Source organism: Mustelus asterias, chromosome 19 (genome assembly GCF_964213995.1).
Source record: "Mustelus asterias chromosome 19, sMusAst1.hap1.1, whole genome shotgun sequence".
In the NCBI taxonomy this organism is placed as follows: domain Eukaryota; kingdom Metazoa; phylum Chordata; class Chondrichthyes; order Carcharhiniformes; family Triakidae; genus Mustelus; species Mustelus asterias.
In genome coordinates, this window is record NC_135819.1 from 78,920,031 (window position 1) to 78,947,803 (window position 27,773).

Sequence of the window (27,773 nt, forward strand, 5' to 3'; positions counted from 1 at the left end):
CCCTCAGGGTTTAAAGATCTTTCCTCATGTCCTCTCTAATCCTCCTGCCAATCATCTTAAATTCATGGCTCCTGGTAATTGACTCCTCAGCTAGGGAAACAACTCTTTCCTGTCTACCCTGTCCAGGCTCCTCATCGTTTTGTACATCTCAATTAGATCACCCCTTAGCCTTCTCTGTTCTAAGAAAAACAACCCTAGCTTGTCCAATCTCTCCTCATGGCTGCAATTTTCAAGCCTTGGCAACATTCTTGTAAACCTCCTCTGCACTCTCTCCAGCATAATTGTCCTTTCTATGATGTGATGACTTGGGCTGTACACAAAACTCCTAGGCTGCAGCCTAATCAGCGTTTTATACAGTTCCATCATCACACACGTGCTTTTGTATTCAATACGTAGTCCTTCAGATGTGGTCAACATTTATAATATTAAAGAATAAAAAGTTACTTAAAGACTTGATTAATTGCAACAGTCTTTAAGCAATAGCACAGGCTGGAGATTCGTACTGGGGCTGTCGTTTCATCTTTGGAATCTGAGCAGAAATCAATTTAGAAAAATGAAACAAAAGTCTTATAACTGTATAAATGCCACAGTTGAGAAATTGCTGAACCCGGGTTCTAGTGAGAACAAATTTACAACACAGAACGAGCCACCATGAAGATGATTGGTGCAAGAAATTGAAAATTCACTTCTCAAATGTTAAGAATGAGGCACATCTTTGGACCAGATAGAAGCATGGGCCAGAATTTTCCAGCTGTTCACGCCAGCGGGATTCTCTAGCCCCCGCTGCAGTGAACCAAGATTTGTCTGAGCGCCAAATTCTCCGTCCTCCCTTGTAGGGGGGCATGAACGGCCGAGAAATTCCGGCCATCATTTCTCTGCATGTAGCCATGGTAACACTGGATACAAGAATTAGGAGAATGAGTTCAAATCTTTTTGGTCTCAAGTTGAAAAATGTACCAACGTGTAAAACAGTCGACTATATAATCAAAGATAATCAGACATAAGATTACATTACCAACTCTCATACTAAAACTAGAGCCTACCCTGAAATTAGCTTTGCACTGCCATTGCTCTACTATGGTCAGCCACAAACAAGAAGTTTTTAAAGTTTAAAGTTTATTTATTATTGTCACAAGTAGGCTTACATTAACACTGCAATGAAGTTACTGTGAAAATCCCCTAGTCGCCACACTCCGGCTTCTGTTCGGGTACACTGAGGGAGAATGCACCTAACCAGCACAGTCTTTCAGACTGTGGGAGGAAACGGAGCACCCGGAGGAAACCCACAGGGAGAACGTGCAACTCCACACAGACAATGACCCACGGTGGGAATTGAACCCGGGTCCCTGGCGCTGTGAGGCAGCAGTGCTAACCACTGTGCCACCGTGCCGCCTGTATCTAAGAAAGCAGAATTTAACATTTTATTTCAAAAACACCCACATGTTGGCAGTCAACGTTAATATCTTGAGAACTTGCCTGAGATTCCCAGACTGCTTATTTCAATTTGTATTTTGGAATTTCCAATCAGCATGGCCAACACCACAAGGAACAGACATTGGATTTTAAGTCACCCAGCGCATCTTACCTCAAGCCACTTTCCTAAACTGAAGTTATTTGAAACATTTAAAAATAATTATTTGATTTAGAATCTAGAAAGTATAAAAAACACACCCCACATATCCATTCAACATAAACAATACAGCCAGTGAAAAAAGCACCATAGCTGTAGATTGCCCAATCACAGAACCAAAATTGTTCAAAGCTGGACCTAAAAGGACAGAGGTGCTTTCCATAAAAAGTGAGAGAGTAAGCAAAAGCATTTTAAACAATTACTTTCCTGATTTGTGCATTCTGTGTGTACAAATCTTACCAAAAGAACACTCGTCCTCAAATGGGATTCGGGTGATCGGAAGAGAAAGCGGCCAGTTGTCTCCAGGAGTGTGCAGGCCATTTCAATATGGTGATGGGAGAAGTCAGCTAGAAGCATCTGTTCACAGCAGAGAATAAAAATAGGTATCATTTCCCCATTCAGTAGAAGTCTTTGATTTTTATTCTGAAACTATTGCACTCATGAAATGGTCACTATAAAACAATTGCTGAATTGGGGGGTTACAGAAACGTCAGCCTAACATCCATTATCAGGAAATTACTGGTGTTTATCATCAAGGATAGATTGAATGGACACTATGGAGGCTTTCAGCTGATCAGATGTGGTGGCATGGATTTGTAATGAGTAAGTTATGCCTCACGAGTTTGATGGAATGTTTTGAAAATACAATTAAAGGTAGCAGATAGGGTCATGAACAAGTACAGAAAATAATCAAACTGGGCTAATGAAAGCTAATGCTAACTTTTATATCTAGATGACTAAAATACACAGAGGTAGAAGTCAAGCAATAATAGTTAGATAATAGAGTCAGAGAGGTTTACAGCATGGAAACAGGTCCTTCGATCCAACTTGTCCATGCCACCCAGTTTTTACTATTAAGCAAGTCCCAATTGCCCACGTTGGCTCATATCCCTTTATACCCAATCGTACTCCATATTTGGAGTTCTGTGAGCAGCCCTAGGCACATCTTAGGAAGGATTTATTGGTCTTAGAGGGAGTACGGCATAGCTTTACCAGAATGAGATTTGAACACCACGGATTAAATTGCCAAGAGAGATTACACAAAATAGGGCTGTATTCCCTGGAATTTAGTAGATTAGGGAATAATTTAATTGACGTTTTCAAGATGTTGAGGGGATAGATTGGGTAGATGGACAGAAACTATTTCCACAGGTTGAGGTAGGGGACATGGTCCAAACATTAGAGCCAAACCTTTCAGGAATGGCATTAGGGAACACTTCCTCACACAAAATAATCTTCCTCAAATAGCAACTAATTTTAAATTAATTCATTTTAAATCTGAGTTTGATAGATTTTTGTTAACCACGGATTAAGGGACTGGGTCAAATGTGGATATATGAAGTCTGGATCAACCGCAATCCATGTTCTTTTATTTTAAGATCTTTGGCCAGAGCAATACAAGGGCAGCTAATTTACAATCATCGAAGCTTTACAGCACGGAGAGAGGCCACTTGGCTCATCATGCCTGCACTGGATGAAAAACGAGCCACCCAGTCTAAACACACATTCCAGCGTTTCGTCTGTAGCCCTGCAGATTGCAGCATGTTAGGTACATATCCAGATACCTTTTCAGTGAGTTGTGGGTTTTTGCCTCAACTATCCTTTCAGGTTGTCAGTTCCAGACTCCAACAACCCTCAGGGTAAAAAATATTTTCCTCATCTCCCCGCTAATCACTTTAAATCTAAGGCCCCTTGTCAGTGACTCTTGGTTAAGGTGAATAGGCCCTTCCCATCCATCCTAAGAACCCTCACAATTTTGTACATCTCAATGAAATCTCCCCTCAGCTTCCTTTGTTCCAAGGAGAACAACCCCAGCTATCCAATCTTTCCTCATAGCTGTAGTTTTCCAGTCCCAGCACTGCTCTTGTAATCTCCTCTGTAGTCTTTCTAATGCAATTACACCCTTTCTGTAATGAGATGATCAGAACTGCACAAAGTACACAAGTTGTGGCCGAACAATGTTTTATATAGTTCCAGTATAATCTCCCTGTTCTTATCTTCTGTGCCCCTGCTAACAAACGAAAGGATTGCATATGTCTTCTTAACCACGTTATGAGCCTGTCCTGTTACTTTCATAGATCTGTGGACATTCACTCCTAGGTCTCTCACTTCCTCTACACCTCTCAGTTTCCTCACATTTATTGTGCAACCCTTTGCCTTGTTTGCCCTCCCCAAGTGTATCACCTCACACTTCTCTGATTGAATTCCATTTGCCATTTTTCTGTCCACCAGACCAGTCCACTGATATCTTCGTGCAGTCTACAGAAAACCTGATCATGTTCAACCACGCTGCACTTACATCCAAACTGGTAATATTTCCAAAAAAGCATGAGCCATGCAGAATCCCACTGGAAACGGCTTTCCAGTCACAAAAACATCCATCAACAATTATCGTTCGTTTCATGCCAGCTCGTCATCCTGACTCGAAACATTGGCTCTATTCTCTATCTATAGATGTGGTCAGACCTGCTGAGTTTCTCCAGCATTTTCTGTTTCTGTATCCAGCTTGCTACATTCCCCATATTTTAAAAAAATCAGTCAGCCATTCAGGACCTTGTCAAAAGCAATGCTAAAATCCATGTTGACCACATCAATTACACGACCCTCACCATTCACCCTTGTTACTTCCTGAAAAACGCCAATCAAATTAGTCAGACACGACTTTCCCTCAGCAAATCCATGCTGACTCCCCTTAATTAATCCATGCCTTAAGTAACATTTTATCCTGTCCTCCAGAATAGATTCCAATAATTTGCCCACTACCGAGGTCAGACTGAGTGGCCTGTAATTATTTAGTTGATGCCTTGCTCCCTTTTTAAACAGAGGTACAATGTTAGCTGATCTCAAATCCTCCGAGAGTTGGAAAATGATTGGTCAGACCCTCCAGAATTTCCTCCCTGGCCTCTTTTAACAGCCTGGGGTACATTTCATCCAACGCTGGTGATTTATCCATTTTCAAGGATGCTAACCCCTTAATACTTCCTCTCACTCTGTTTATCAAATTGAATATTTCACACTGTCCTTCCCCTTAACTACAATGCCTGAATTGTCTCCATTTTTTGTGAAGACAGCACAAAATATTCATACCCACATGCTCAGCTCCACAATAAGTTACATTTTTGGTCTTTTATGGCTCTATTCTTTCCTTAGTCTTATTCTTAATGAACTGATAAAACATCTTTGGTTTCTCCTTAATTTTACTTGCCAATATTCTTTCATGCCCACTCTTTGCTTTTCCAGATTCTTTTTAGATTTTGCCCCTCCTCTTTCTACACTTGTCTCAGTATCCTCCCATTTATTGTGTAATCCTTTGCCTTGTTGGCCTCCCCAAATGCATCAACTCACACTTCTCTGGGTTGAATTTCATTTGCCATTTTTCTGTCCACCTGATCAGTTGTCAGGAAACAGAGGTATTTTAAAAATAACCTATATCTGTATTTGAGATCTGTATCTGCGGGTATTAGAAATAAGATATCGTTTTAAGTAAGTTTAATTTTTTTTTGTATTTGAAAGGATTAATGATTTTGGTTTGGTTCAGATGCATGGATGGTAATCAGGGTTTACGACATGAAAGCAAACAGGGTTCAAAGAAAAGCTAGGCTGTTGCTTAGCAATCGGGGCCACCTTGGGACAGGAAGAACTTTTAAGTTAGTGTGAGCTAGTACCAGAGAAACTGGACACAAGACAAGGCAACTGCAGAGCGATTTCCTTAAGAACAAAAGTAAGTCCCAGGAAACCAAGCAGTTTGGAACAAAAATGTCTCAAGAAGACAGTTAAGCGAAAGGAACAAAGAACAATAAGTTGAAGAAGATCCCGTTTGGTGAAATTAAAGTAAAAGGCAGAAAAAGTGCTCTGAGTTAAAGAGACACCTATAAGAACCAGATTTAAAGTCAGCGCGGTGAGAAGCCAGATATCCAAGGTAAATCAGAAGTTTGGTGACACCTTAGTACAGCCTATGAAGCAGTAGTGTTCTGTTGGCCCGGCTGGGTATCTGAGAGATTATGTGGAAACTTGAATGCAAATGGCAATCAACTGCATATGAATACTGAAAGAAGAGACTGAATTCCTGGAAGTGGATCCTTGGTGAAAGCATCCGAGAGAAAGCATTGTTTGGGAGAAGATTCCAAGGTGTGTTTTTTTTTCGAAAGTGGAGTTGGGAAACATTCGTGTGTAAGTCAGAGTTTCAGTGAGACCATTTGGCTCAAAGTGTGACAAGCATCTGGCGGGGTTTGATACGAAATCCACAGGAGTTGCTTTTGGTGGCATCTGTCACTTGATTTCAGATTGAAGTTTGTCTGGCTATTGTTGGCCTATTGATTTACATGAACTGTCTATTTACTGAGACCATTCGAGTGTACACCAAATTTTGTAACTTGTATTATATTTACAAATCCGTGTACAAATGTGAAGATATAGCTTGGGTGACCCACTTACAAGTGTTCCACTTGTATTATGCTTACTTATTTGTAAGTATAATACAAGTTACAAAATATAGTATACATTCTAATGGTCTCAGTAAATAGACAGTTCATGCAAACCAATAGGCCAACAATAGCTTTGATCAGCAGTCCTGTGACTGTTCATTCATATTGCCAAACAGTCTACTGAGCCGGGGTCCATTCTGGGACCTGACTGTCCAGCAATATCAACTGGGTTTGTAACACAGACTACAGCAATTCTCCTCACTATTAACTGCAAGACCAACTTTGGTGCTGCATCAAACTTCTTTATCATTCTCTCTACATTTCTTTACAGCTTGCACAATTTGATCCTTCCTAAGGAACGTCACAAATTTTGCCCTTACTTCCCGTGTCAGTCCAAAGACAAAGTAACCTTAAGATGACAGACTGTACTTGGCATCATGACATAAACAAGATGGTATGCCCTGACAGGATTTCAGTTCAATTAAACAACACTCGTAGGTCTCAAGTCTCAAGGTTAAATATATATGGATAAAAGATATTGCAGACTGACCTTTAGACAATGAAGCGAATCATTCTTCAAGAACATTTTAAACTTTGTCAATTCCCCAATGAACCGTACAGTTTTGTTTTTAGTTTCAATATTGATCTGGTCCTTCTTCCTGACCTGAGGTGTACAAGGAAACATGCGTTCAAACTACTTATGGATACTTATCACCCAAGCAACTTGAATGTTTATTTAAAAATGCATATAATGTCTTCAAGCACATGCAATGCTGCATTTATACCAACAAAAATATTCAGTACGTTATGCTACAGTTCATTATATACTGTATTCTATTACCACAAATGTGCTTGGAGGTTGCAACAGGAAAATCTATTTGAAATAAATGGTGTCTTGCGCCAAATATTTAGAAAAAAAATCACAGTTCTGTCCTCTGAAAAAGGAATTAAAACATACATGGAATCGGAAGTCTCCTTTTAACATGGCACAGAGGTCCTCTGCCACGTCAGTCATGCATGGATGTAAAGTGCCAACCAGACGGGCATAAAATGGAAGGAGGTCCAACCTGAAGGGGAAAGGTTTTAAATAAATGATTAACTCACATTAAGCACCAGGTGCAGGTTGTTCTGTAATAATATTAAATACAGATTTCTTCAATAAAATACGATTCTTACGCTTCAGTCATTATATTAAAAATGCAACACCAGCAAAACACAAACATTATTTTAGAGCATTATAATATCTGGAATGAAACCAGATTTACTTGATCATTCTATTAATGCATTGACCGTAAGCATGTTTCATTAACTATGCTGATTTACCAAACAAGGCAGTAAAAAATTCACTCGCCGAGAATATCAGTTCAAGCTCCCTCTCAAAACAGCTAACTCTGGCTTGTCACTTTAATATAAATAAAAATTCTTTTTGAGGTGAATTCAAAAGGTGATGAATGTCAACAATGGGGAATGAAATACTTAATGGTGATTTAGGTTGAAAAGTAAGTACTGCTAGATGCAACTCACAAAGCATCTACTCCAGTAAAGTACCCTAAAAGCTCAAGTTGACCCAGTTTTCCTCCATTATACCTTTTATCTTTGTCTTGCAAATAATTGACGATGACCCATCCAGGAATGTTGTTCCTGGCATGTATATGCAATCAGCTTATTCACAATAACATAGTTTGCAAAATATACAGAACATTTGAAAAGTATATTTACAGGTTTATTCCATAACTAGCTTATTTTTACAATTGATGAATAGAACGCCTAAAGATATGGAGCTTTCAAATGTCAATAGCAGTCTTAAAGCTGTGCTGCTAATAGCAGGAGTGTTGATATGAACATGATTTGCCTACTATGTGATGCCTGGCGTGGTATTTGTTTCACTCCCAGGTGAGCTCTAACTAACCACCAGTGTTACCATTTTTAACAAGGCTTTACTGCAATACAGTAAAACCTGTGTTACCCAGCACTGAAGCAAGCACAATTCTCTGGTGACTGGAATTTCTTGACAATGCAATTTTTCTTTTTTAAAAAGCCAGTCACTTTCAATGTTCAGATAATGCATTCTTTAAAACAAAAAAATACTAATAATTACAGATTTGTTACGGCGCAGGAGGCCACCATTTAGCCCACTGTCCCTCACCAGCTCTCCAAATAACAGCAGCAGATTCTGAATCTGCAGGAATTGCTATTAGGCTTTACACTGAACTCATTAAATTTTCAGTTATCGTGCCTCTGCAAAGATATACCATCCAAAGCACAACCGGTCTAAATGTTGTGGTGTCAGCTTGGTCCTCAGTTGTGGTGGTTTTATTGAAATTTCCTGCTGTGCGGCAGCCCTGGATTGTCCAGTTGCTCCTCCTCCTCTCTCGCCCAAGACAGAGCAGCACCTTGTCATGTGTCCAGAGTAATGTATCCCCTCATTAACTGGCATTTTTGATTAATCAATACCACAATACTGGGGCAGCACGGTAGCACAGTGGTGGTTAGCACTGCTGCTTCACAGCGCCAGGGGCCTGGGTCCAATTCCCAGCTTGGGTCACTGTCTGTGTAGAGTTTGCAAGTTCTCCCTGTGTCTGCGTGGGTTTCCTCCGGGTGCTCCAGTTTCCTCCTACATTCTGAAAGACGTGCTGGTTAGGTGCATTGACCCGGACAGGCGCCAGACTGTGGCGACTAGAGGAATTTCATTGCAGTGTTAATGTAAGCCTACTTGTGACTAATAAATAAACTTTATTTTACTTATTGCCAGTGCTTACTGGCATTGCATAAGACTATTGCCAAGCTTTAACATAGAATCTCTACAGTGCAGGAGGCCATTTGGCCCATCCAGCCTGCATCGGCAATGATCCTACCCAGGCCCTATCCTCGTAACCCCACATATTTACCCTGTTAATATCCCTGACACTAGGGCAATTTAGCATGGCCAGTCCACATAACCCACACATCTTTGGGCTGCAAGCAATATTGACTCTCACAAAAGAGAACGTCAACTATTAAAAAAAACCTTTGAAGAACATTTTTTTAAAAAATGTTTGGGATTAGAATTCAAGCAGTTTTGTTTTTCTTGACAAGCCCAAACTACATAGAATCCTACAGTGCAGAAGGAAGCCATTCGGTTCTGTTTGGCACCTGGGATTGAAGTGTCCTTAAAATGTCTCGGCCATCTGACTAGTTTGGTAACTTAACAAATTTGGAATTGTCTGATTGTGAGAGTTGGTCAAAAGATCCTTTTAACAGTAAAAGTTAATTTGTGGTGCCAAAGTGACTGTGAAAACTGCCAAACTTGTGTTCATGACTGTCAAACTCAGCTCATTAACAAAAATAATGCTTTATGAGCACAGAAGAAAAACAGATTAAAAATTGCAGAACCAATCTGTGGAGCTCAGTTGTGGTTAACAGAACTCAAAGCAGTGCTTTTATACCATCACCACCACTTACACAATCTTATTTTATCCCAACAAACTGCCTACATTGGATGCCAATCATTTACCATTACCATAGGAATTCAGTTACAAAGGCTGGTTAATGTGGACATTTCAGGAAGCTGTTTGGAGTAAATTTATTCTGTCTGTGCCCACCCACCCACTGCCATTCATCCTGAAGTATTTGAATCATCCCATTATTAAACATTAATTTATAAAAGATTCAAAAACTCTGGCAGTGATTCAGGAACGTGGAAATTGACCGCAGCAGTTCCTGAATGACATTTACAATCACGGTGGCACAGTGGTTAGCACTGCTGCCTCACAGCGCCAGGGACCCAGATTCGATTCCCAGCCTCGGATCACTGTCTGTGCAGAGTCTGCAATTTCTCCCCGTGTCTGTGTGGGTTTCCTCTGGGTGCTCCGGTTTCCTCTCAACGTCCAAAGATGTGCGATTAGGTGGATTGGCCATGCTAAACTGCCCCTTAGCATCAGGGGGATTAGCTAGGGTAAATGCATGGACCGATAGGATAGGGCCTGCGTAGGATTGTGGCTGGTGCAGACTCGATGGGCCGAATGGCTTCCTTCTGCACTGTAGGATTCTATGTAGTTTGGGCTTGCCAAGAAAAACAAAACTGCTTGAATTCTAATCCCAAACATTTTTTTAAAAATTGTTCCAAAGGGTTTTTTTTTTAATAGTTGAAGTTCTCTTTTGTGAGAGTCAATATTGCTTACAACCCAAAGACGTGTGGGCTAGGTTGATTGGCCATTCTAAATTGCCCCTTAGTGTCCCGGGATGCATAGATTAGAGGGATTAGTGGGTAAATATGTGGGGATATGGGGATAGGGCCTGTATGGGATTGTGGTTGGTGAAGACTCGATGGGCCGAATGGCCTCTTTCTGCACTGTAGGATTCTATGATCATGATCTATATAACAATTATTTCATTTAGAAATTGTAGAATAATCTATCACTATAAATAAAGAATATGGCCCAAATCTTCTCTCCCTGGAGGTACCTTGAATGGTGCCAGGGGAACCCCCCATGCAAGTCGGGCCCGGGAAGTTATAACTTCCAATATCCCTGCTCCTGGAAACCTCTAAAATTCTGATTTAAAGTCAGAGACTTTGGATGGTCTGAATCTCTTAACAGAATAAGTCACCTAGGATAAATTTGAAGGATTAAAACCAGTTCTAATTCCTGGATAAACTATTGTACTGACCACCCTCACCAACATCCCAGAGCCCCCCCACCCTGCCCCACTAGACCCCCGACCACAACCCTACTACCCCCCACCCAACCCCCACTTATCTGTGCACCGACTTCAGCAAGTGTAAAGGAGAACATGCCCCTGTCTACATCAATGGGGATGAAGTAGAAAGGGTCGAGAGCTTCAAATCTTTAGGTGTCCAGATGACCAACAACTTGTCCTGGTCCCCTCCATGCTGACACTGTAGTTAAGAAATCCCACCAACGCCTCTACTTTCTCAGAAGACCAAGGAAATTTGGCATGTCAGCTACGACTCTCACCAACTTTTACAGATGCACCATAGAAAGCATCCTTTCTGGTTGTATCACAGCTTGGTATGGCTCCTGCTCTGCCCAAGACCGCAAGGAACTACAAAAGGTTGTGAATATAGCCCAAATCCATCACGCAAACCAGCCTCCCATCCACTGACTCTGCCTACACTTCCCGCTGCCTCGGCAAAGCAGCCAGCATAATTAAGGACCCCACACACCCCGGACATGCTCTCTTCCACCTTCTTCTGTCGGGAAAAAGATACAAAAGTGAGGTCACGTACCAACCGACTCAAGAACAGCTCCTTCCTTGCTGCTGTCAGACTTTTGAATGGACTTACCTTGCATTAAGTTGATCTTTCTCTACACCCTACCTATGACTGTAACACCTCATTTTGCACTCTCTCGTTTCCTTCTCTATGAGCGGTATGTTTTGTCTGTATAGCGCGCAAGAAACAATACTTTTCACTGTATGTTAATACATGTGACAATAATAAATCAAATTTAAAAAATCAAATCAAAAAACCATGCCAACCTGTGCCAAGGGACATGCCCCAGTGGGAACCTTGTGGGGAAGGGATGGGATTCACACAGCTGTGGTTATGGGCAGGGAGCAGTCCGACCAGAAAGGGATGCCGGCAATGGCCGCTGTAGGTGAAGAAGAGGGGGGTGGACAATGATTGCTGGAAGGGAAAGGGCCAATGGGGGAAGAGAGGGATGATCGCAGGAGGGAGAAGTGAACAATGGCTCCGAACGGGGGTGTGGAGCAGGCTTATTGCAGTTCTGATTGGGACACCCTTTGATTATTTTTGGCAGAGTACGCTGGAATCTGCAAAGAAACATGCCAGTTTTCTTGCCAGATACAACACACTGCCATTTTTTGGTAAGATTCCCTCCAATAGCTTTCTCCTCTGCAGTTCTTATTCCAAGTGTTATTAAGTATCCGTCAATTTTGACTCATCCACAAAGACCCTATCGTCTCACTGATCCTACTTCACACATAATTATTCTCTTTTCAACAGTACATTTGTAGAATACCTCAATGTTATTTTTAATATATTTTGCAACTCCATCGTACTCTCTCCTTTACCCATTTCCTTAGTTTTCCCATATTCTCTTTTATTTTGAAGTCTGAATAACTATAGACTTGATACGTATCCCTCTTTCAGTTTTTGTTTCCTAACCCCTATTCATCCACAGCAACGTGAGCCAGAAATCTCTTTTCAAAATTGCTTTTGTTATTCTTCATCTTTCCAATCTCCATCAAACATTCCACTGTTGATCCACAATCCTAAAAGTTAATTGCACTTTCCACTTCAGCTCAGCAGGCGAACCAATCTCTTTAAGATCAGTTCTACGCCAGACTGGTATTTTGACTATTTTTTCATTCCATTTCGACCTTAAGCCTAACCACATTTCCAAATATGTTCACTCACGTTGAACTAAGGAAATCTGGCACGTCCGCCACAACTCTCACCAAATCGACAGATCCACCATAGAAAACATTATTTCTGGTTGTATCACAGCTTGGTATGGCTCCTACACTGTCCAAGACCACAAGGAACTACAAAGGGTCGTGAACAAAGCCCAATCCATCACGCAAACCAGCCTCCCATCCACTGACATTGTCTACACTTTCCGCTGCCTCGGAAAAGCAGCCAGCATAATCAAGAATCCCACGCACCCTGGATATTCTGTCTTCTACCTTCTCCCGTCGGGAAAAAAATACAAAAGTCTGAGATCACATACCAACTGAATCAAGAACAGCTTCTTCCCTGCTGCCATCAGACTTTTGAATGGACCTACCTCACACCAAGTTGATCTTTCTCTACACCTTAGCTATGACTGTAACACTACATTCTGCACGCTCTCCTTTCCTTCTCTATGAATGGTATGTTTTGTCTGTATAGTATGCAAGAAACAATACTTTTCACTGTATACTAATACATGTCACAATAATAAATCAAATCAAACCAAATCCTAGCTTGTTCCTCTCTCCCTGAATGCATACTGCGAAGGAGTAAGAAGTTTAACAACACCAGGTTAAAGTCCAACAGGTTTATTTGGTAGCAAAAGCCACACAAGCTTTCGGAGCCTTAAGCCCCTTCTTCAGGTGAGTGGGAATTCTGTTCACAAACCAATTGTTTGTTAATAATTGTTTGTTAATAATTGCACACCAATTGTTAATAAACCTGTTGGACTTTAACCTGGTGTTATTAAACTTCTTACTGTGTTTACCCCAGTCCAACGCCGGCATCTCCACGTCATTACTGGCCAGAGTGGCGACTCGGAGATTTTCACAGTGACTTCATTGCAGTGTTACTGTAAGCCTACTTATGACACTATTAAATAAATTTTTAAACTTTAAAAACTGACAAAGGTACTCTATGGTTCTACACACAAATTCTGATGAAAGACTGCATACAGTACCGAATGTAGACAGAAAGATACATTGCAAAATATGGTCTCCTATGCCCTCTACTGCAAAATGTATTGGATTACAATCAAATAAATGATTTCAGACACATTTCAAGACTGGTGGCAAGCTACAAATACATTGCCATATAATTTACTGTCTAACAACTTCTTTTTAGAACAAACTAAAGCTTAACTCAGAGATGATTATAGAGAAGATCATGGCCAGTTGACAGCAGGTAAGTTATGGGTTAGTTTTAAAATCACCTCTTCTTGCCAAAAACTGTTTTCACGCTGGAACCCCATTTTAATTGCATCAAATTAACTAGCCCGAGAAGAAACTCGCCCATTTCTGGAGCATAATTTCTAGTGTGTCAGCCAGACATCTCTTCAAAGCAGGACTGCATCTCTTGAAATAAAGTCACTCGGAGCTTTCTAAATTTCCAAATTGGTGGGAGAAGAATTTTTCATCTATTAATGATGTACGAGGAGCCGACAGTGATATCAAGTACCATTATTCAGTTATTATAATAATGAAAGTTTTGCATTTATATAGCACCTTTCACACCCTCAGAACATTCCAAAGGACTTCACAATCACAAGTACTTTTTTTAAAAAATGTAATATTTGCTCTACTGCAGGAAAAACAGCAGCTAAGTTGAACACAGCAAGGCTCTGCAAATAGCAATGTGATAATGACCAGATTGTGTGTTTTAATGATGTTGATAGGGGATACGTACTGGCCAGGACACCAGGGATAACTGAAACAAAAACAGAAAATGCTGGAAAATCTCAGCCGGTCTGACAGCACCTGTGGGGAGAGTAGAGTCGACGTTTCAAGTCAGGATGACCCTTCGTCAGAGCTCTGACAAAGGTTCATCCAGACTCGAATCGTTGGCTCTATTCTCTCGCCACAGATGCTGTCAGACCTGCTGAGATGTTCCAGCATTTTCTGTTTTTGTTTCAAGTTCCAACATCCACAGTATTTTGCCTTTATCACCAGGGATAATTCCCTTGCTGTTCCTTGAAATCGCAGAAGCGTTATGGTGCAAGAGTGCTATTCCCTGCCTTTTCCCTGTACCCCTACACATTGCTGCTATTCAAGGAATGCCATTGGATCTTTCACATCCGCCTTGATTTAATGTCTATTCCGAAAGATACCACCTTCCAACAATCACGTGGTAATTATTATATCCATAATTGTGAACAAGTAGAGACTTTAAAGTGCATTTTAATAGCCATATACTTCTTTTAATAGAGTACACAAACATCCACTGCCAAGAAGGACACTTCTAAGCTCCCTTCCAAGTCATGCACCTTCCTGACATAGATAAATCTAATGACAATTTTTTAATTGCTACTGGGCAATATCCTAGAACTCCCCACCAAGTACCATTGTGGGAACACCATCATTACAGGGACTGCAGCAGTGTACTGAGAAGGATTCACATCTGCCTCCTCATTGGGCATTAAATATGGCCTTGCCAGAGTCGCCACATCCTGAGTCCAAATGGAAGGTTACAACAATAATGTACAAACCTCACCTTACACAAAGATAGCTCTGCATAAATCCATTAAAAACAGCTACAACAACAAGACACAAACCTCTGCCTGGGTACAGTGAAGAGTGCTCGGACCAATTTCTTTCGATTTGCTTTAGTATTCATGTTCATGCAGAAATCCATTGCAGCCTGAATAAAAAGAAAAGCTTAGAAACTGTTGATTTGAAAGATGTTTTTAACTCAGTTGTCAAGATCATCAATTTTGAATGGTCTCTACTTTTTATAAGGTAGAGTTTTTATAAGGTAAGTAGCTAATAGTATGAATTTTCTTGAGCACAGTTTTGGGTATAAAATTGGCTTGATAACAGAATAAGAAGTTTAACAACACCAGGTTAAAGTCCAACAGGTTTATTTGGTAGCAAATGCCACTTGCTACCAAATAAACCTGTTGGACTTTAACCTGATGTTGTTAAACTTCTTACTGTGTTTACCCCAGTCCAACGCCGGCATCTCCACATCTTGATGACAGAAGCCAGAGGGTGATTGTTTTTCAAACTGGAGACCTGTGCCTCAGGGATCGGCGCTGGGTCCACTGTTATTTGTCATTTATATTAATGATTTGGATGAGAATATAGGAGGCATGGTTAGTAAGTTTGCAGATGACACTAACATTGGTGGCATAGTGGACAGTGAAGAAGGTTATCTCCAATTTCAATGGGATCTTGATCAATTGGGCCAGTGGGCTGACGAATGGCAGATGGAGTTTAATTTAAATTAATTCAAGATGATGCATTTTGGTAGTTTGAACCAGGGCAGGACTTACTCAGTTAATGGTAGGGCGTTGGGGAGAGTTACAGAACAAAGAGATCTGGGGGTACAGGTTCATAGCTCCTTGAAAGTGGAGTCACAGGTGGACAGAGTGGTGAAGAAGGCATTCAGCATGCTTGGTTTCATTGGTCAGAACATTGAATACAAGAGTTGGGACGTTTTGTTGAAGTTGTACAAGACATTGGTACGGCCGCACTTTGAATACTGTGTACAGTTCTGGTCACCCTATTATAGAAAGGATATTATTAAACTAGAAAGAGTGCAAAAAAGATTTACCAGGATGCTACCGGAACTTGATGGTTTGAGTTATAAGGAGAGGCTGAATAGACTGGGACTTTTTTCTCTGGAGTGTAGAAGGCTGAGGAGTGATCTTATAGAGCTCTATAAAATAATAGGGGCATAGATCAGCTAGATAGTCAATATCTTTTCCCAAAGGTAGGGGAATCTAAAACTAGAGGGCATAGGTTTAAGGTGAGTGGGGAGAGATACAAAAGGGTCCAGAGGAGCAAGTTTTTTTACACAGAGGGTGGTGAGTGTCTGGAACAAGCTGCCAGAGGTAGTAGTAGAGGTGGGTAAATTTTGTCTTTTAAAAAGCGATTAGACAGTTACATGGGTAAGATGGGTATAGAGGGATATGGGCCAAATGCGGGCAATTGGGACTAGCTTAGGGGTTTAACAAAAAAGGCGACATGGACAATTTGGGCCGAAGGGCCCGTTTCCATGCTGTAAACCTCTATGACTCTAGTTTGAGATTTGGATTTTTTTTTAAAGAAATGGGGCCTTTGTATCGAAAGATCAGATATTTGAATAGAATTTTTAAAAATTCAATGTGACTTTCTTTAAAATGAATGGAAAACCTGCCTGACATTAGTTGTGAAAGAGTTGAGATATTACTGAAAGGTCAAATGGATTATTTATAAAGTTTCATGGTCAAAATAACTTGCGAATGCTTGTGTCAATTGCTTCGTCAGTCTCTCAAACACTATTAAAAAAGCTTACACTTTTCCATTAACATTAAGAGGAATTTCACCTTCAATATTATTTACCAGACCACAACAAAAGTTTTACTTTTGTTATGTGTTTAATTATCAAGAACTGTTAAGAACAAAATGTAGAAGAATCCTTTGAGACAAGGATAGCATTTGAAACTTGGTTACTTTTTATTCTCCCTACTAATTAAAGAAACTCTGCAAACAAAGGAAAGCTACATGATTCTTTGCACTTTTATTTCCAATTCTTAACAAATTAGCACAAGGAACTGTAGAAAGAAAAATAACTTTTTTGGACAATTCACAAGGATGCCAACAGTGAGATGAAAAAGCAACAATCCCAAGTGAATGGTCATAAACTCAGCAAATTCTGAGGACAGTAGGGCCAGTGACACAGATGGTTTAGAAAGACAGTAAAATAGGATCCGAATATATCTGGAACTTTAAGTTTAAAGTTTATTTATTATTGTCACAAGTAGGCTTACATTAACACTGCAATGAAGTTACAGTGAAAATTCCCTAGTCGCAACACTCCGGAGCCTGTTCGGATACACTGGGGGAGAATTTAGCATGGCCAATCCACCTAACCAGAATGTCTTTTTTCAGACTGTGGGAGGAAACTGGAGCACCCGGAGGAAACCCACGCAGACACGGGGAGAACGTGCAGACTCCGCACAGACAGTGACCCAAGCCGGGAATCAAACCCAGGTCCCTGATGCTGTGAGGTAGCAGTGCTAACCACTGTGCCATCAGAACTTCAAATTAGACATTAGGTTTCCTTTTGCAGCAAATTACTATTCCGTGTAAACTACAGGGCAGCCACACTTAAAAGACAAGAAGTCGGGTTGAAATCATTTTTGGTTTGAGAAACAGAAATATCATACTCTCCAAGGGAGAGAATTATGCTGTACTGAGTGCACAGAAAAAAAACCTCTAGAACCTCAGGGGTGTAGTGAGTCGCATTTTTAAAAAATGTTTGTAACTGCTGGAAGGTGCAAGCAAGGCTGCCCTTAACTGCAAAGGCACTCGGTGACTTGAGCTATGGGAAGCGACTTGACTCCAGAAAGTGGTGGTTACAACTTCACACAAGCAAGAGGTCGACGTGACACTGTCCAGAATGGGAGAGAAAGGTGAACAGTGTAACTAACTATAGGCCAGTTGGTTTAGGCTCATCAGTTGTGCTCATAATCCATAATTTGAGATGCAATTCATAAATGTTTAGAAATTCACATGTTAGTTATCATGTCTTGACAAATTTGAAGAAGTGATCGACTGGACAAATAAAGGCAAAGTGGATTTTCAAACTAAATTTGCGAAGGGGTCTCACAAAATTCAGATGTCTGGCATTGAAAGAAATACTAAGGAAATTGGTTAAAGGGCAGGGAACAAAGAATTAAGATCAATGAAGTGACTTGAATTGAAGAATGATTGCAAGTTACATACCCCAGTGGTCAGAGCTAGGTCCAGTTTTATTTTCAGTATTTACAGATTACAGATCATTGAGCACAGAAATGAAATATTAAGGCCTCTCCCATAGAAGAGAGAACATGGACGATTGAAGGGAATTATCAATTTAAAACTGTCATTCAGAGAGTGGGGAGAAATTTCTTCGCAGTCACTGGCACGCTTTGTCTCAGTGTGGTTGAGGCAGTAACAATTGCATCTTCTGAGAGAAAAGTAACATTTGAGAGAGAGTAATACACAAGACTTATAGCAGGACAGGGAGATTAATTTTGGGTTCCTCTAGCTGCAAAGGAAAGTCTACATGGTTAACAGCAGATAACTGAAGCTATGCACATAAAGGAACGGTAGTTGTACAAATTTGCAGAAATTTCAATATGGAACAGAACTCTTAAACGTACCTTGTCTATCAGGTCACGGTTGACACAGTTAGGTAGCTGCTGTAGAAAAGCATCCACTATCAGTTTCAGATGAGAACCAGTGCTGGCTTCCTCTTCATCTTGTTCTGCAATGTATCAGATAGAGGATAAAGGCATTTTCACATTTAAAACTGGGATCGTAATGACAAAAACAAATTGAGGCAATATCAGCTACATATTAGGAAAGCACATTTTGCATTTTCTTTGAGTTACAAATAAAACTTCTACCCGAGTTACTGACAATCAAGAGCACAAGCAGACAATCTGCTCCAGTCCTCTACAATCACATCTCTGAGCCAGCCAGGAGACCCATGGTTACGGATCAAATTGCATCTTCTCAGTGTAACTTCCTAGCCATTTATTTGAGACTGACATTTCAGTGGCGGATAACCAGTCAACCCCATTATGAGATTGAAGTTATCTGTTCTGTAATATTGTACCACTGCACCATTACAAAAAAGTTCTCCCTGACAAATTTGCAGGACTTGGGATGGATCATTGGGCAGTAAGACATGGCTTCATGCTCAAGAGAAATCTGTTAGTTTGCAGTCATGGTTACATGATTTAAGGTGCCAGAGAGGATACTTCTTTATGGATGGAAAATAATAGATTGTCAATGCAAATTAGTCTCATGTAATTCCTTTCCGTTCAATGTTAGTAGAGGCTAAGGAGCAAATTTCTGTTGTTTACTAGGAAAGGAGCAATCAAAGCAGGGAGGAGATCAATAAGGGAAAAATATTGCTGGGTTAAATCTGTCACCTTATAAACTGCTTTAGTAAGTAGTGGCTGCAGGCGTTTCCTGTATCCTTCAGAACAAGACTGAGAAGTACAGTCAGCCCAAAAATATCCAGTCAGACAATGTTGGAACACCTGCTGGCATAATTGTGTGCCCAGGAAATACTTATTTTGGTCAGTTTAGCATTTCAACACATGCGGAGATCCATCATGATGGATAAGTCCTCAAAGTATACACGCAAGGCTTCAGGCTGATCATCCAAACAGCACCAAGCTACCAATCAAGACACTGGCTTGCATGTTTATCTAGGGCCAAGTGGGAGGAATTCTAGCTTACAATTGCAATTCTACAACCCCAGCTGAAATTACTAAACCAGATAAGCTGGTCAATCATTACCAGTGCCCTCATATATAAATGTGAAGGGTCTGTCACAAAGGTAAGACATGAATCCAATCCAGATGCACCACCCCAGGATCACCTCAACCCTCAAGATGCATCTCACTTTTGTTAAGCCTGCTCCACAAGAACAGCAGTCAATGGATGAGTGGCAAGTTTAAGCTCTCAGCAGATAGGAACCACCAACAGCAGCATGAGGGGGGAGGGTGGGAAGAGCATCAGCATTCACCATTAATGTGTACCTGTATCACTTTTATTCTCCTGCCTACAACAAAGACACATTATGCCCTAATAAATCCCAAAGCTTTGCTTGGGAGTGTGTTATAGATTTAAGTGGTTGCAGTTTTAAGTGCTGATCGCATGATTGGATGGTGATGTGATTAGGATGCTGCACAGGCTGCTGTTTTAGTTTCAGCTTGTTCTCTGCACAGGCAAGAGCTCCGAGAATAAACCGGTTCTGTGTTACTTTGAATCTGCATGTGCAAATCACATGTTTTTCTTTTAGTTTAAAAACCCTTACTTAGGACATTCAAAAAACATTGGAGGAGAGTCAGGATTTTGTTTCATCGAAAACAGAGAAAAATTCCTAAGTCGAAGAAAGAAACATTGTGGGTCCTCATACTTTGAATGTTAGAAGGCTGGGGAGAAGCAGCAACAGGGGTAAGGCCTGAAGTGCCAGTGCCTGGAAGCTCCAATAAGAATAAAGCTCCCTGGGTGGTTTTCCAATCAGGGAATGCTGAGATTTCAAGCAGAATCTGGCACATTTTAAATGACGGGATGCTTTGCTGTACAACCGGGGCCATTTGAGAAAAAACTCATCGTCAATGGTGTCCAGGGTAAAAGGGAGTACTGGGAAACAGTAAAATAAAATATGAGTGCCTGCAAGAGAAATGGTGGCTCAGTTAGAATCTATGGGGCCTTTTAAATGATGAAAATGAATCATGGAGTTCCTCTGCAGAACTTTTTCAGTGCTTTGTACAAGCGAGTAAAATTGCAGACGAGTTGCTCATACCAGCTTTTCTCAGTACAATAGGAAGTAAAACCTTCAATTTGCTCTGATGTTTGTTTCATCCAGCAAATGATGTGGAGATGCCGGCGTTGGACTGGGGTAAACACAGTAAGAAGTTTAACACCACCAGGTTAACAACACCATGAATGAACACCGCTCGACAATCACCAGGCAAGACTGTTCTCGTCCTGTTGGGGAGCACTTCAGCAGTCACGGGCATTCGGTCTCTGATATTCGGGTAAGCGTTCTCCAAGGCGGCCTTCACGACACATGACGGCGCAGAGTCGCTGAGCAGAAACTGATAGCCAAGTTCCACACACATGAGGACGGCCTCAACTGGGATATTGGGTTCCTGTCACACTATCTGTAATCCCCACAGCTTGCCTGGACTTGCAGAGTCTCACTGGCTGTCCTGTCTGGAGACAATACACATCTCTTTAACCTGTCTTAATGCTCTCTCCACTCACATTGTTTGTACCTTTAAGACTTGATTAGCTCTAAGTATTCGCATTCCAACCATTATTCTGTAAATTGAGTTTGTGTCTTTATATGCCCTGTTTGTGAACAGAATTCCCACTCACCTGAAGAAGGAGATTAAGGCTCCGAAAGCTTGTGGCTTTTGCTACCAAATAAACCTGTTGGACTTTAACCTGGTGTTGTTAAACTTCTTGCTATGTTCATCCAGCAAAGCCAGGAACAAAAACTTACGATGACTTGATTGTTGAAGAGCACTGCTATCCAAAGTCACTGATCATCGCGGAGTGGTTTAGGAACCAAATGGAAGGCGAAAGCATTGCTCAGTTTATGGCAACCTTAAAAAGGCTGGCACAACTTTGAGTGCTTGGTGAGTCGTGAGAAGATACTCTTCGAGATTATTTACTTTGTGGTCTCCAAAATTAGGCTATCCAAAGGAAGTTTCCTAACCGAACATGCTTTGACTTTAAAGACATCTGTGGAAATCACAGTTAAAAGCAAAATACTGCGTGGATGCTGGAATCTGAAGACAGAAAATGCTGGAAAATCTCAGCAGGTCTGACAGCATCTGCGGAGAGAGAATAGAGCTAATGCTTTGAGTCTGAATGACCCTTTGTCAGAGCTGAACTCAGAACTTGAGTTCTGTCAAAGGGTCATCCAGACTCGAAACGTCAGCTTTATCCTCTCTCTACAGATGCTATCAGACCTGCGGAGATTTTCCAGCATTTTCTGTTTTGTCTTTTGTTGGAGTAGAAATCGTGGTGTTGTTGGAACTGGCTGCTAAAAAGGTTTCACACTTTGATGTAGGAATGAAGATCCACAGGTGGGAACTGCCCATAGGAAGTCAAAACGGCAACAAGCATGTCACAGATGTGCCAAAATGGGCCATTCAGCGAGTAATGGTGGAGCAAGGATTGTCAATGCAAGAATTGTGGCAAAATGGGTCACATTGCAAACGTTTGTTGGGCTAGACCAGCTTTTCCTGGGAAGAATATTCAGGGTACCTTCAAGAAGAAGGGCAAGTTGCATTCTACAAAAAAATTTACAGCATGGAAGGAAAGAATTAGGACTTGGGAGAAGAGAATATCCACAAGTATGATGAAGAGCTCCAAATGAACATCTCATCTTTCAGGGTGAATCACATAGATTCTGGGTAATTCCGAAGTTAAGATGGAGGTTGATACCGGTGCTGCTGTACCTTTAACTCCTGAGACTAAATACCAAAAGAATCTTAAGCATCTTCCTTTAAACCCAGCTGGTGTGATTTTAAGGACATACACAAAAGAGATCATGCCGTTTAAAGGTTACATCATGGCCAACATTGTGTGGACAAACAGCAAAGTTGTCTCTCCATGTGGTCCGTGGTAATTTGGCAGCTCTATTTGGGAGATTTAGTTTGGTGAAGATAAAGCTTAACTGGAGTGCTGTCAACAGACCAGTCGATAGTGATAGCCTTTTTCCTCTGATGGAGAAATCCAGCACGAGGGGGCATGGCTTTAAATTGAGGGGGGGTAGTTATAGAACCGATGTCAGGGGTAGGTTCTTTACCCAGAGGGTGGTGAGGGATTGGAATGCCCTGCCAGCATCAGTAGTAAATGCGCCTAGTTTGGGGGCGTTTAAGAGATCCGTAGATAGGTTCATGGACGAAAAGAAATTGGTTTAGGTTGGAGGGTCACAGTTTTTTTTTAACTGGTCGGTGCAACATCGTGGGCCGAAGGGCCTGTTCTGCGCTGTAATGTTCTATGTTCTATGTTCTATGATACCAAAACAGACCTACAGCACTTTCTGAATAAATACAAGAGCATATTTGAAGAGACACTTGGCTTAATGAAGGGAGTTCAAGTGAAATTCATGATTAAGCCTAATAGTTAATAAAAAAGTCTCAAAGCAAGAGCAGTGCCATATGCAATCCATCCCAATGTCAAAGAGGAATTAGTGCAACTTGTTAACACTGGTGTGTTAGAGCCAGTTACAATTAAAACAAATGGGCGGCACGGTAGCACAGTGGTTAGCACTGCTGCTTCACAGCTCCAGGGTCCCGGGTTCGATTCCCGGCTCGGGTCACTGTCTGTGTGGAGTTTGCACATTCTCCTCGTGTCTGCGTGGGTTTCCTCCGGGTGCTCTGGTTTCCTCCCACAGTCCAAAGATGTGCAGGTTAGGTTGATTGGCCAGGTTAAAAATTGCCCCTTAGAGTCCTGAGATGCGTGGATTAGCGGGTAAATATGTGGGGGTAGGGTGGGATTGTGGTCGGTACAGACTCGATGGGCCGAATGGCCTCCTTCTGCACTGTAGGGTTTCTATGATTTCTATGACATGTGTCAAGAAAGCTTGAGGTGACCGTCCGAGGTGGGTGTCTATTGTGGGGACTCCGAGCGATCATTCCTTCTAGTCTGCGTGGAAGAGTTCTTGAACAACTACTTGATGGATATCCTGGTATAGTCCGGATGAAGGAATTAGCATGTAGTTATTTTTGGTGGCTGGGTCTGGACACTCAGATAGATTGAAGAAAAAGTGGGACAGTGTCAATCCTGTGAATAAATAAGAAATACACCACTATTGTCCCCTTTACATTTTGGGAGTGGTCTAACATGCCATGGTCATGACTGCATGTAGATTTTGCTGGTCCGTTTGAGGATTACATGTTCATTACCAAAGTGGCCGAAGTTGTTATCATGAGATCTACTACAACCGAGCAAACCATTGAAAAACCTGATGAAATTTTTGCAAGGTTTGGTTAACTGGAAAGTTGAGAACTATGTTTGATTTGTTATTGCCTCCAGAAACCTCAAAGATAATAGAGCGTCAATACTAATCTCAAGTTGCTAGATGAGAAGAAAGAGCAAAACAACGCTCATTTCAATAAGTGTTTCAAGTGTTAGAATGTAATTATGCCATGAGCGAGAAATGGATACCAGCCACAGTTTTCATAAAAACAGGTCCAATTTCTTACACAGTTCAAACCAAAGATGAGCTAGTTTGGTGACGCCATACTGACCAATTGTTGTCATCTCGAAATGATTTCTCCAAATCATCTCCAGCAGTATCAACTGCTTTAGCCCCTAAGTGTTGCATCGATTAGTACAGAAGACTTAGTTGTATCTGAATTGCTTGATGATTGTGTTTCTGCTGCTTTACTGAGTGAGAATGATACAGACTTACTTCCGAGAAGTAGGCTGGAATCTTACCGCCTCGCCCACCCTGGAATCAGGACAGGCAAGGCTCGCAGAACGGAATTCTCCACTGACCTCGAGCGAGGTAGTAAAATCCCGCCCGTAGTGTCTACTGAAGTTCCAAATCATAGTTCTAAGGTTAAACAGCCAAATTCCAGAACATCGTATACAACCAAAGAGTAATAGATGTCCTCTTGACTGACTTTCTTATTGACTGTGTATAATGATTAATGATACACCGTACTGTGTCTAGATTATTATTGATCCTGTGCTTATCATAGTAATTTGTTGTCATGACCGCAGAAGGGGGATGGGGTGTTCTATATTTTAAGAGCTGATCACATAATTTGATGTCATTAGAATGTTGCACAGGCTGCTGTTTTAGTTTGTTTGTTCTCTGTACAAGAAACACGTCCTGGAATAAAGCTGTTGTTTGTTATTTGAATCTACATGTGCAAACCACATCTATTCTTTTTGTTTAAAACCCACAACCCCTAATATAGTTAGGAGATTACAGAGAGGCAAAGCTCCAGTGCAGCTGATTGCTCCTTTCCAATGCAGTCACCATATAGCTGTCATTCCAAGCCAGAGTTTCCATGCAAGGCAGCAACAGGTTTGACATTCAATGTTGTGTGAAGAACTGTAGCAGAGAACTGAATCATAGAAACCCTACAGTGCAGAAAGAGGCCATTCGGCCCATCGAGTCTGCACCGACCACACTCCCACCCAGGCCCTACCCCCATATCCCTACATATTTACCCGCTAATCCCTCTAACCTACGCATCTCAGGACACTAAGGGGCAATTTTAGCATGGCCAATCAATCTAACCCGCACATCTTTAACTGCACCCACTTTGAGGCAGACATCTGTTTCAGAGTAACTAATAGGTCAGTGTAGGCTTGGAGCAGCCACAACCCCAGATTGTCAGAAACCCACATGCTCAAATGTCAAATATCTGACATTTGAGCATGCAATTTTAGAGTGTACATGAGCATTTATGCTTATTGTCCCCTACATGCCATATGATACAAACCATTCTGACAGCAAAGAAAGACCAACCAGATGCCCACTAATCGAACCGCATGGAACTGTCAGCACTGTGCTACGCCAGCGTTTCCTAAGTACTAAATAGAACTGATGCACGCTTTACAAAGACTGAACGGTCATAACTTGATTTCCTATGCTGACTGGACTGGTCTATTTTGTTTCGAACAATGCACAGCATATCTGCAGCCGCTCCTGACAGATGCAATGTCTGAACAGATGGAAATTTGCTAATTCACAGCACCATTTCTAGGTTACAAATGTTTTATTCAACAATTTGTTTTTTAAGGACAGGACTTTTAAAGAAATTTGTCAAGTTTTTTGCTACATTTCTAGGTTATTTTTATTTTAAATAAAGTGATGTATCATTTTGTTCTGGACCACAAAGGCATTGATAAATAGGGTAAAACAATTCCCTTTCTCAGGGCCTGCGTTTTAAAAAGCCAGTTAGTTTGTGGAGTTTCTGAAACCCTGTTGACCATTTAAAATCTGATACAGGCAGGGAACAAAAGTAGACTTAAAGAAAAATACTTTAAAAAAACCCAGCCTTCATGTCCTCCAACATCCCTTGATATTGCTTCTGTTTTAGTAATCATTGCCATACACAAATTCAGAATTTCTAATCCCAGTCAGATTTTTATTTTGTAAAAGTGAAAATGCATTCTGCCTGATCTAAATTTAGCTTTCCTTTGGGGAAGGTGATGGGGCGTGATCAACAACTAATAACACTATGCCCTCAAGATAGATAATTATATCGATGGCACAGTGGTTAGCACCGCTGCCTCACAGCGCCTAGCACCGCTGCCTCACAGCGCCAAGGACCTGGGTTCGATTCCCGGCTTGGATCACTTTCTGTGCAGAGTCTGCGCGTTCTCCCCCGTGTCTGTATGGGTTTCCTCCGGGTGCCCCGGTTTCCTCCCACAATCTGAAAGACGTACTAGTTAGGAGCATTGGCCGTGCTAAATTCTCCCTCAGTGTACCCAAACAGGCACTGGAGTGTGGCGACTAGGGGATTTTCACAGTAACTTCGTTGCAGTGTTAATGTAAGCCTACCTGTGACAATAATGAATAGACATAAAGAAACTGGTTGTTGAGCCCGATGCTACTTCGCTGTTTCTGAAAAAGATCTCATTCTACAAATAAGGAAAATATGAAAATACAAAAGGCAGTCTCGGCAGTTTGTAGCGGTTGGATGCAGCTCAGCCACATGGCTGAAGTAGCAGACTGCACAGTTTAACGGTAATAGTTAAACAAGTGTTACCATGCTCCTCCAGAAGTTTCTGACTGGGGTCTTCTGTTTCTTCTGGTCCTTCTTCCTCTAAAATTTCATCGTTAATATCCAGATTCTCCAGTTCCAACTCCAGCTCCTCTGTAGCAACCAACTCTTTGGAATCTTTTCCATCCTTGGTCTCTTTCACATCTTTGGAATCTGTTAGAAACAGATTAATTACTTTAAATAAAGGTGTCCTGTGGTGGATTTAGCAGGCTTTTCATGTAAACCATTTGTATCATAGACCACGGGCAGGATTTTACGGCCTCGATTAAGCGAGGCCGGAAATTCCCGCCTGAGGTCAATGGACATTTCCATTGTTCGCCCCTCACCCACTCCGATTCCGTGGCGAGCGAGGCAGTAGATTTCTATCTCACTTTTACAATAAACTATTATTTACAGTATAAAATGAAAAAGATACTCAAACGATGGAAGCTACACTCAGATATTGCTAAAATTCTGGCTTTTCATTTCCATAACACCAACTATATGTCACACAGCAATATATAATCTTCTTCTCCATCATCCTGAAGATGGCATCTCAAGCTGGGTTCAGCAGCAAAGCTGTCAATAATCCTTTATAACTTTATTTGCCCTTCCCTTCACCCATGAACAAGTTATTTAACTGGAGGGTGTTGCAAGTGAGCGAAGCTCAATATGCATGTGACAAACAGATTAATTACTTTAAATAACAATCTCTGCATGTATCTGAAGGGGTACTAGATAGCAGTCGGGTATTGAAAACCCGATTTATTTTCACCCCTGTCCAATCCTGGAATATTTTGGCCACTGCAGACCCACTTATGACTGCAACAAACTAATTATAAACCAGGGATCGAGGTTTGTACTTGCTGCCTGGATGATTAAATCCCATATATTCACTCAACAGAGTTAGATCTTTGTTCTCAATGCAGAACACGCAAATAGTGTGGCTGCGTTGCTACAAAAACAATCAATTTGACTGCACCTGATAACATTCTACACGCATCCTTATTAAATTAATGTAAATTATGTTAGACAAAGTGAAAAAAACATTGCGGCCACAGATATGCCAAAATCTTT

At 41.2% G+C, this 27,773-nt stretch overlaps 1 protein-coding gene across 7 annotated transcripts in view; it reads right to left on the reverse strand.

Annotated features, from left to right (window-relative positions):
• Positions 1-27,773, reverse strand: part of upf2 (UPF2 regulator of nonsense mediated mRNA decay) — a 136,131-nt gene that overhangs the window by 80,066 nt on the left and 28,292 nt on the right. For all 7 annotated transcript variants that reach the window (XM_078235946.1, XM_078235941.1, XM_078235945.1 and 4 more), the window contains exons 8-13: positions 26,703-26,870; positions 18,594-18,697; positions 15,018-15,103; positions 7,013-7,121; positions 6,605-6,718; positions 1,871-1,987 (exon numbers count right to left, since the gene is read on the reverse strand). In XM_078235946.1, coding sequence (XP_078092072.1) covers positions 1,871-1,987; positions 6,605-6,718; positions 7,013-7,121; positions 15,018-15,103; positions 18,594-18,697; positions 26,703-26,870 — 698 coding nt within the window. The remainder of the gene's footprint in view (positions 1-1,870; positions 1,988-6,604; positions 6,719-7,012; positions 7,122-15,017; positions 15,104-18,593; positions 18,698-26,702; positions 26,871-27,773) is intronic.